The sequence below is a fragment of the Mercenaria mercenaria genome, chromosome 16 (assembly GCF_021730395.1).
Source record: "Mercenaria mercenaria strain notata chromosome 16, MADL_Memer_1, whole genome shotgun sequence".
Lineage (NCBI taxonomy): Eukaryota > Metazoa > Mollusca > Bivalvia > Venerida > Veneridae > Mercenaria > Mercenaria mercenaria.
Genome location: NC_069376.1, coordinates 38,505,649 through 38,516,890, shown reverse-complemented (window position 1 = coordinate 38,516,890; position 11,242 = coordinate 38,505,649). Strand labels below are relative to the sequence as shown.

At 35.7% G+C, this 11,242-nt stretch overlaps 1 protein-coding gene across 6 annotated transcripts in view; it reads right to left on the bottom strand.

Annotated features, from left to right (window-relative positions):
- Positions 1-1,467: 1,467 nt before the first annotated feature.
- LOC123539582 (uncharacterized) overlaps positions 1,468-11,242 on the bottom strand; it is a 39,171-nt gene continuing 29,396 nt past the window's right edge. For 4 of the 6 annotated variants that reach the window (XM_053526767.1, XM_053526768.1, XM_045324227.2 and 1 more), the window contains 2 exons: positions 9,456-9,689; positions 1,468-2,140 (listed from right to left, as the gene is read on the bottom strand). In XM_053526767.1, the coding sequence (XP_053382742.1) occupies positions 1,902-2,140; positions 9,456-9,689 (473 nt within the window). In that variant the 3' untranslated portion in view covers positions 1,468-1,901. The remainder of the gene's footprint in view (positions 2,141-9,455; positions 9,690-11,242) is intronic. The other 2 variants (XM_053526769.1, XM_053526771.1) reach the window with 1 other exon arrangement.

Genomic DNA, 11,242 nt, shown 5'->3' with positions numbered 1-11,242 from the left:
TCTGCAATTTATGTATGATCCGTAATGAGATTTCTCCATTCTTTGTTTTTTACGGAAAACAGCTATACAGTCAAACTTTGTTCGCTCAAATTCAATGGGACCAGCAAAAATTATTACAAGTTATCAGTAGTTCGAGCCATAAACATTTAACAACATACATTAAACAAGGCTTTTGCTGAAACTTGACATTGAGTTTGAGCTAATGTTGGTGCTCAAATTATCTGAGTTCCCGCAAACAACTGTATTTCTTTCTGAAAAATGCCGAACTTTCTAACGAGAATACGTAAAGACAAAATAATTTCTGAGAGACATTACAGGTATGCTACCTTAACCCTTTACTCCATAGATACTCCTTTTAACGCATCTATGCATTACTCCATAGATACTCCTTTTAACGCATCTATGCATACTCCATAGATACTCCTTTTAACGCATTCTACTACACTGATAGTTTTAATGCAAAATACCAATAAAATATATTGGCAATGAAGCCCACAAAAGCATATTTGTGAAGTTTAAACTGTTAATAAAAGATCAGTTTCAGAAAAACTTGTGGTTATAATTTTAATTTATTGATAATTATCACTTTTAATTCAGGTGGCATTTTCTGAAAATCACACTGACTTTATATATATTAGGACAGCTATTGATGGATGGAAAAGTACATAGATGACCCAAAAACAAGTTATTTTTTGCATTCTATCATTCAACTATGGCAAATTATGTAAAAGTGACACATAAAATTGGTGTAATAAAAGGTGTGGTTACCATAACAACCATTAAAATCCATAGATCACTTGTCAACATTATGGAATTTATGCTAATTGACCTGGACCCCTTGGAAGTGTGTTTATTGTGCACAGCTGTCAAAACAAAGCAATTAGGGTGTTGTTTGCATCATTATTTATGATGTGGATCAACAAATTTTATAGAAAGTGTCTCTGATCAGTGCTTCTTATCAAAACATTATGTAATTAATTTTATGATCTATGAAGTTCTGCAAGTTTGGTAGGGGTGTAGATTTTAATGATTAATTAAATGGGTTTGCTTATTTTGAGAATCACTTAATATAGACCTTTCTAGTCTTTCAGTTACCTTCAATTAATAAAATTGTGCATTTGTAACAGTAAAAATATTTCTTTTCTGTTGCATCACATGCATAAAACAGCTAAATTATAATAATATTCTAAGGTCTTAGGTTTGTAGCTTTCTACTGTGAAAAATATTTACCACAAAATTATGAAAAATATACCATCAGAAAGGAAATTTAATTCTAAAAATAAATTATGTTGGACACTAAATGGTTAAAACAAGTATTCATAGACTAATTTTGATCTGAGTAACACAGGTATAAATTTTGCATTTTTCTCCAATAACCTGTATGGAGATAGTGTACAGATAATGCAACTGAGTGTTTGGGTATCAATAATCAATACTATTGTATCTGTATGGAGTAAAGGGTTAACTAATTTGAACACCATGGATCCATTACACACAATACCGAGTAATAATTCCGTAAGAAGATAATTATAATTCCCCCTTCTTTATCTTTTAATTGAAACTCGCCTCTGCAACCAGTTAATTCATAAGTCATAGCATATTAGTGTTGATAAATTGCAAGGTTTTCAAAACAGTTCCATTCTTCGGCCATATTTCCCCTTTTTTATCAATATATTTACATTTATGATTTTGAAAATTGAAATGTAAAACATAAAGCATATGCTATGTAAGGCAAATATTTTGCAGAAATGTAATGCTGAAATCTGAAGACACTTTCACAAACTCCACTCCAAAATTATCTCAAACAAGTCACAATTATCTAAAATAAAGTCACGATCATCAAAAAAGTGACACAAATATTTTTTCCAAATCATCAGCATTTTCCAATGATCAGGAAAGCTTCACGAGACAAACTCCTTGACCAACTGATGATTAGAAGTGACGGGCCACACTTCAAACATCTCCTGAATGATCTGTGTATCCCAGGCGGCAAGGTGACGGATCCGAAACAATGTTCCCATGACTGCCTGAACCGTGACCAGTTTATCTGGCGGCCTGTGTGCCAACATTAAGAGGAAACAGGCTATCAGTTTGTTATGTAAATATTCTACCTTCTCCGGCTCCTTCAGTTCACAACGATCTACAAAAGCACCAAAGTTAGATTAGTCATATTTTAATAGGTTTATCGTTCAGTTATAATGATTAGGTTTATCATTCAGTTATAACGATTAGGTTTGTCATTCAGTTGTAACGATTAGGTTGATCATTCAGTTATAACGATTAGGTTTATCATTCAGTTATAAAGATTATACAGCCAGTGAAATATATGCAATGAAATTGCGATTTTGGACTGTCATTTTTACATACTTATGTTTTTGTATGTGGTACTCCTGAGAAGATTTCTATGTATGTATACAGTTTAAAGCAACTAAAAATCCAGCGTCTATCTCATACACTGACATAGACAGGTATTGCCCAAATTGCCACAAACTTCAGATCATCAAGTGGATGGCAACTACAAAGGTTAGTGGCGTTTACTTAAAATAATAAATAGTATCACTGTGTAGCAGCTAAGGGGCAAGTAATCCAGACTAGTCTGCAGCCAGGAAATCTGGATACTGCTGAATTATCCAGTATAATTAATAAAGGGTGTTGCTCACAAATTTGCTGAAATGCCTCTTTGAACACATAGTCATATTCTTATTAAACTATAACAAAAACTAAATTGTTTCTTACAATTAAAACCATTTTTTTCTCAATACATGTATTTAATTTCAAAGTATTAAATGTGTAACAGATAAACAACAGTAACAACTTCTGCTATCCTAAGAACACAGATGGTGTTTCTGTTGTTTTTGGGGTTATAGCACCATTTTTAACAGTATTTCAGTTACGTAATGGCGGGCAGTTAACATAACTTCAGTATTCCTGGATTCTGTAGTAGTATTGACCTATTCTCAACAAATAACTGCAAACTTCTCCACAGGAATCAGAGGTGTATGAAGAAATGACTTCAAACATAATGTCTTTTACCAAATCATCATGGACAGCATGCACACCAGGGGATCAAATTCATGACCATAGTTCTGTGCACTCTCTATTCAGCTAAGTAGGTAGGCCAAGACGGAATAGGTATGCAGCTATGAAACTGTCTCTAATCTTATAACAACAACATCCTTTTCCAGCATAAGGGGAAAAAGGAAAATTTAATGACTCTTCAGTAAAGAGCAGCCTCCTTGGGAAAGAACACAAAGGTGCTAAATTGCTAATAATAAGGTTAGTTTTCCTTACTCAGGCTGAGCACAATGCTGGCGAAAAAACATAAATCCAGAGTTTGTTTGCTTAAAGTGTTGTGTTTAACACAGTTTTTCACCAGTATTTAATTAAACTGCAATTGATTAACCAAACCAGTATTCCTGGCTTCCTTACCTATACTAACTCATTCTTAACAAGTAAGTTAAGAAGAAATGAGTCGCACCATGAGAAAACCCAACATAGTGCATTTGCAACCAGCATGGATCCAGACCAGCCTGCGCATCCACGCAGTCTGGTCAGGATGCATGCTGTTCGCTAACGGTTTCTCTTATAGCAATAGGCTTTGAAAGCGAACAGCATGGATCCTGACCAGACTGGCAGATGCTCAGTCTGGTCTGGATCCATGCTGGTCGCAAATGCACTATGTTGGTTTTCTCATGGTGCAGCTCAAATGAACTGATCTACAAGAATGAGAGTATGAATGGCCTAAAATGTATTGTTTTCAATCAATCAATAGGTCAAACACTCTAACCACATGATTCAAACCTATGACCCTATAAGCCTGAAAGTCATAATTATGTTCTACATAATTGTGCTAAATAGAAGTTTTAAAAAACACAATACGACTTCATTTCCCACCACAGAATTCTTTCACCTGCACACTGAAATACCTACTGGAGTACTGGTATATATCAAAAGATATCTAAAAAGGTCATGCTATAGGCGACAAAAAAATTCATTGTAGAGCATAATAATACTGGTAGCAGCTGCCTAGAAGTACTAACCTATCCAGGAAGGAATGAAAAAAAACTGACCAAGTCTGGGTTTTGAAACAACAGCAGCTGTGAGATAATGTAAAGTGTGGCTTATTTGTAACCACTCAACTGCAGATGGTACCAAGTACTACTGGACATCTGGTACTTTTTTTTTAACCAAATGCTTCTTTTACGAAAACACAGTATCACCTAAAATCAAGCTATATGGGTATATGGGCGGGTGGCTGGGGGTTAAAATGAACCTTTGTTGTTTCTTTTTTCCCCTATTTTCTGACAATCTGGACCAGTTTAAGCTGAAGCTTGTTCAAATATACTGACAAAATTTTTCATTTATAATTACTATAAAATCTGACTGAAATGCAATGTTTTTTATGTACAGTTTGTAAAACTTGACTTCTGATAACTGTGTGTGTGAAGCTTGTGTTGAAATTTAAGCATGGAATGCATTTTCAAATATCAACTTTTGTTACAAATTGGAAGTTGATACCAAACTGACACCATTGGCCATTTGCTTCAAAATTGGCAGGATGTCTTTTTTTAAAATTTAGGGCCTGTTTATGAAAATCATTTTCCACTCTGATTCTTGTCTGAAATAGGCACATCTTAAAGTCCTTTACTTTAAGACACTTAATAAACAGGACAAGACCAAGCTACTTTGGTATGGGAGAGTCAACAAAAGTTTACTAAACAGGCTGTGGAACAATTAATGCCAACAAAAGAATATCCTCGAAAACTTATTCATCTTTAATCAGCAACAAACTTGTTCCGATATTCAGTATTGTTGACTGATGACCAAATCTCTGTATATCATGAATTTAAGATTCAGCAGTCAGTTAGTCATCTAGCTGTTTCAAGCAACATGTTGACACCACTATTTTGCATATCAGCTAGATAAAACTAGAGCTATCACTAAAAGTGATTAATATCCTCAAACCCCACTTTGATCCTAGAAATGTAAAATGTTTTGATCATGGCCTTGACCTTGAACAGTCACCTTGACCTTGACCATGTGACCTGGATTGTGCACTTTGCATATCTTCTAGAACAGATAAAAATTTCATAATAGTTTTATGAAAATCTTCCAAGTGATTGAAAGATATATGGAGTGTTAAGCAACTTTATATACGCGCTCAAAGTGTGACCTTGACTTTAGACCTAGTGATTCACAACTCATCTTCATTGGGTTAATGACTGTTCCAAGTTTTGTGAAAGTCTTCCCGGTGATTCAGAAGATACTGAGTGGACACAAATAATCAACAAACCAATGGACATCAGAGACTCAAATAATTATATCCCTCATTTACTTTGTACCTGAGTGTATAAAAAAAAATAGAAAAAATCTCACAAGAACAAATTCTTGCAAATCTGCAAACCTTTAACATCCTAGAAAACAATTTATTAATAAGATTAAAATTAATAAAATTGGGTTTAAGAATACAACTTCAAAGACATCTAACAATTCTATAAAAGGAACAATATGTCTGGTTCAATACAAACTGACTGAACATTATAAAACTATAAACTTGAGTAACTGATTTCAGAAGTGCAAATGCAATTAAAAATGTGTAAAATGCTAAATTAAATATCTTTATAGAATCAACAACATGTTGCAACAGACTGGCAAAAAAACACTTTCCATTCTACTTTGTCACAGCACAGCTTCTGCTAACAACACCCTTTACTATATTTAATTCATGAAAATTACTCCATTCTAAAATAAGTTATAAATCAAAGGCTGTTGGTAAGACAAAAACAATTGATTATTCAACAATTTTTAAGTCAAACAAGTGCCATTAAACATGGCAAAACTTAGTTATGTCATAACAATTTATAACAAATTAAAATTGCATTACTGGCAATGATAACAACTTGCATTCAAAACTTTAACCAAATATTCTTTGCCAAAAAGGGTCATAATTTGTACCAAATTTAAGGAAGAGTTATCTTACTTGGTCATTTCAAAGAGTCTGATGACTAGGAAGCCTTGTGTGGCGTTTCCATCAAAAACATACATGGATTACTGAGATATCAACTTGCACACAAAGCTTTAACAAAGGTGTAACAAGGTTGACGCTGCAACCGCTGAGGTGAGTAGAATAGCCCTCAATATTCTTTAAAATAATAAAGTTAAACAAGAGATCACAGAGTGATCTTGGCGCCCACCAATGTGCCATTTTTGAGTGTTCCAAATTTCAAGACTTATTGACTAGCTCAAGGTCAAATTTCATTTCCGTACACAACACTGTGCATGTGGTCCAAATTTGAAAGCTGTAGCTTGAGAAATGTGAAAGTAGGTCACTAGATCAATTTCAAGGACAAAGTTCTTTGTACACAAAACTATGCATGTGCATCAAGTTTAAAGGCTGTAGTTTGAGAAATCTGAAAGTAGGTCACTAGGTCAATCTTAAGGTCAAAGTTTATTTCGGTACACAAAACTACGCAAGTGGTCCAAATTTGAAGGCTGTAGCTTGAGATATGTGAAAGTAGGTCACTAGGTCAAAATCAAGGTCAAATTTCACTTCAGAACACAAATCTATGCATGTGGTCCAAATTTGAAGCCTGTATCTTCAAAAATGTGAAAGTAGGTCACTAGGTCAATGTCAAGGTCAAAGTTTGTTTCGGTACACAATCCTATGCATGTGGTCTAAATTTGAAGCCTGTAGCTACAGGAATGTGAAAGTAGGTCACTAGGTCAATCTTAAGGTCAAAGTTCATTTCGGTACACAAAACTATGCAAGTGGTCCAAATTTGAAGGCTGTAGCTTGAGAAATGTGAAAGTAGGTCACTAGGTCAAAATCAAGGTCAAATTTTATTTCGGAATACAGAACTATGCATGTGGTCCAAATTTGAAGCCTGTACCTTCAAAAATGTGAAAGTAGGTCACTAGGTCAATGTAAAAGACAAAGTTTGTTTCGGTACACAAAACCATGCATGTGGTCCAAATTTGAAGGCTGTAGCTTGAGAAATGTGAAAGTAGGTCACTAGGTCAAAATCAAGGTCAAATTTTATTTCGGAATACAGAACTATGCATGTGGTCCAAATTTGAAGCCTGTACCTTCAAAAATGTGAAAGTAGGTCACTAGGTCAATGTAAAGGTCAAAGTTTGTTTCAGTACATAAAACCATGCATGTAGTCCAAATATAAAGGCTGTAGCTTGAGAAATGTGAAAGTAGATCACTGGGTCAAAATCAACGTCAAATTTCATTTCGGAACACGAAACTATGCATGTGGTCCAAATTTGAAGCCGGTACCTTCAAAAATGTGAAAGTAGGTCAACAGGTCAATGTCAAGGTCAAAGTTTTTTTCAGTGCACAAAACTATGCATGTGGTCCAAATTTGAAGGTTGTAGCTACAGAAATGTGAAAGTAGGTCACTAGGTCAAAATCAAGGTCACCTCATGTCAAGGTTTATCTTGCCACTCAAAACCATACATGTGGTCCAAATTTGAATGTTGTAGGTTATTGACAAGAAGTTTTTAAAAGCTTTTCCCTTTATAAGTCTATATGAACCATGTGACCCCCAGGGCGGGGCCATATTTGACCCTAGGGGGATAATTTTAACAAACTTGGTAGAGAACCACTAGATGGTGCTACATTACAAATATCAAAGCCCTAGGCTTTGTAGTTTGGACAAGAAGATTTTCAAAGTTTTTCCCTATATGAGTCTACGTAAACCATGTGACCCCTGGGGCGGGGCCATATTTGACCCTTGGGGGGATAATTTGAACAATCTTAGTAGAAGACCACTAGATGATGTCACATACAAAATATCAAAGCCCTAGGCCCTGTGGTTTTGGACAATAGGTTTTTCAAAGTTTTTCCCTATATAAGTCTATATAAACCATGTGACCCCGGGGCGGGGCCATATTAGACCCCAGGGAAATAATTTGAATCATCTTGGTAGAGGACCACTAGATGATGCTTCATACCAAATATCAAAGCCCTAGGCTCTGTGGTTTTGGACAAGAAGAGATTTTCAAAGTTTTTCCCTATATAAATCTATGTAAATTATAGAAATAAACAAAGGGCCATAACTTACAAAAAATTGTTGAACCAGTCTGATTTTCAGGGGGACACAACTAGGGTACCAATACATCATTCTGACAAAGTTTGGTAAAAATCCCCCTGGTAGTTTCTGAGGAGATGCGATAACGAGAAATTGTTAAAGGACGGAAGGACGGACGGAAGGAAGGAAGGAAGGACCACGGACCACGGATGCAGAGTGATTTGAATAGCCCACCATCTGATGATGGTGGGCTAAAGAAGGTTACACTGCCATTTAGAAGTTACATGTACTTTAAACTGTGTGTTATATTATGTAACCTGGGAAGCGTTTATCATTTACATGCAATTACTTCTGACTTCTATACAGTAAATATCTCAATACTGTGAGTGTGTGCGAGTGTGCCTTCAGGTTTAAGTCTCTTTTTCAACAATTTTTCAGTCATATAAACAACATGTCTACTTGTAGCAGTGAGCAGAATGCCCAACTTTATAGTGTTGTCTCACTTGAATATCACACCGTAGACATGTGACATGATATCCCACACAGTCACATTATACTGACACCAGGCTGACCAGTCCTAGCACTATCCTCTTAATACCGAGTGCCAAGCGAGGAAATTTCTAGCACCATTTTTTACATCTCTGGTATGATGCAGCCAGGGATCAAACCCATGTCCTCCCTCACTCGCGGGCGCTCTATCACTAGGCTACTGAGGCGCTGGCTCAATACTGTGAAATCATTAATATTTGTGGAGGACTAATTTTCATGAATTTTATGTTGCAACAATCCATGAAATTCAAACCCAATGAACAAGCAAAATTCCAATTTATCTGATCTTGATTTATAAGTGGAAATCCACAAACATAAAGACAAAAGCATGAAATCTTATGCCCATGGAATGAATTCACTAGTACTGACCACCGAAAACTACAGACTTAATCCAGCACAATGTTAGCACACATAAATATACAAATTTTAAAATAAGCTCTAATGCTTGAGCATCTCAAGAGAATTATCTACAAGTGCATCTGTGTATGCAGCAGAGGGTTGGGACATGCAGTGAGGGGGCATGCAGTGAGAAACTGGTGATAAGAGCATTTTGGTTAAGCAAAGAAAAAGCTTGACAACAAAATCTATGAAAATCTTGTCAGTGTGACAGAAAAATGTGTTAGGTGACTTTTTCAACCATAAAAAAATAAAAGTCACTCCAAGCCTACTGTATTCGAGGTTGCCAAAAGATTAAATGGACTGGAAGCCATCCATCTTCACACATCCCTGTTCTTTAATAACTGATCGCAAAAATTAGACAGTCTGTGTGTTGGTGTTGAGATTAGTGTTTTTTTTTAATTTCAAATAATAAGTGAAATTTAGTACCCCTCACAAAATGGAAGTAGGAACTACAGTTATAGATATACGCACCTGGGAATGTAATAATCAGTGCTTTTAATACAACCGTTTCCTCAAAACTCAGACCAAGCTGTAGAACTTGTTGCAAATTCTGAATCTGTGCGGTACAGTAATTTCTAGGGAAAATTTTGCTAATTTCGTCAAAGTGGTACTCTTTATTCCATGGTAACGTAGCCACTTTCAACGAAGATTTGACACATTTTCCCACTTTCCCAAACTGTATCATGCCCTGCTCAAATCTTGACACTGAAATGAAATATTACCATCCCATTAATTAACGCAGCCACAGCTGGGCATATTCCTTTGACCTGTTCAAAGTTGCGTGCCCAAAGACGCACTTTTCTGGTTTGAAATGCACATAACAAAACTTTTGTTTGCGTTTCATCATGTTCTTGCACCCTGAAAACTTCAGCTGATCATCCTACAAAACATTTCTTTAAATAAAATCTTTTCATAACTTCAGATGATCATCTTAAAAACATTTCTTAATAAAAAAAAAAAAATCTTTTTGTAACTAATGCCTAACATTGGACTGAAAATTAAATTTTACAACATTCTCTATCTGCCACTGCACTGATAATGCTGCAAGAAGTGAACAGACTGGATACAGTGGTTATTGTGACATTTTATTGTGCGCTTAAAGGAAAATATGAGCTAAACCTTTAAAGTGACATGCATCCAAACGGGTCAAAAATTTTCAAATTTAGAAAAAAAAATTGGTCACTCAGTATTAGTTGCTAAAGCAGAAATAGGCCTTGGCTTTGGAATCATGGGGTGTATAAAATCCATATAGACAGTACTGTTTGCTTAAAGCCTGTGTTACAGTGGGTCTGATGAGTATTGCACATTTGAGCCGCGCCATGAGAAAACCAACATAGTGCGTTTGCGACCAGCATTGATCCAGACCAGCCTATGCATCCAGACCAGCCTGCGCAGTCTGGTCAGGATCCATACCGTTCGCTAATGGTTTCTCTAATTAGCAATAGGCTTTGAAAGCAAACAGCATGGATCTGGACCACACTGCGTGGATGCGCAGGCTGGTCTGGATCCATGCTGGTCGCAAACGCACTGTGTTTGTTTTCTCATGGCGCGGCTCACTTCATAACCTCTCTTGATCAGACACGATTAAACAAAGTTTGCTACTGTTTTAGCTTGGTTGTGTTCTATGTGCCAAAAGGACGTCTTTCAGATTTTACAATCGCAACAGCAGCCTTTAAGTGCTGCGTGGCAGCTGTATTGTCTCGTGTATTTTCGAAACAAGCAAAAATTTACAAGACCAAGGTTTTAACAAATACAGTCTGTTTAACAGTATTCTGGAGACCCTTTTAACAGACAGTTATTGGCTGATTTGTCACACATGTTCCACAATATCAACTAATGAGATCACAAATTTTTATATGCATTTGTTAATATTTTTTTTAATCAACCTGGTATGACAGGCAAATATAATTTGATGCCAGGTGTGCACAAAAACTCAATGCTGTGCATCCTGGTCTCCTAATCAGATATTCAAAAAAATTAGAGAAAAAACAGTCTGACAACCTAAGGCATTGCAGCAGTTGCAAGTGATGATTCAAGATTAGATTTTCTTAAAAAAATTTATGAGAGAGATAATAAAAAACATAATTTATTCAGGAAAGTAACCTTAAGATCCTGAACACATGAAAGTAAATCACTCTATACACCGAAACGTGCCTCAAACTTAAAAGACCGTCCGTAATTATATTCTCAATTATCATTAGTGTTTTATGGTTTTAGTATTACATGTCTTTTTTGACTTTTATGTCTATTTGGACTTT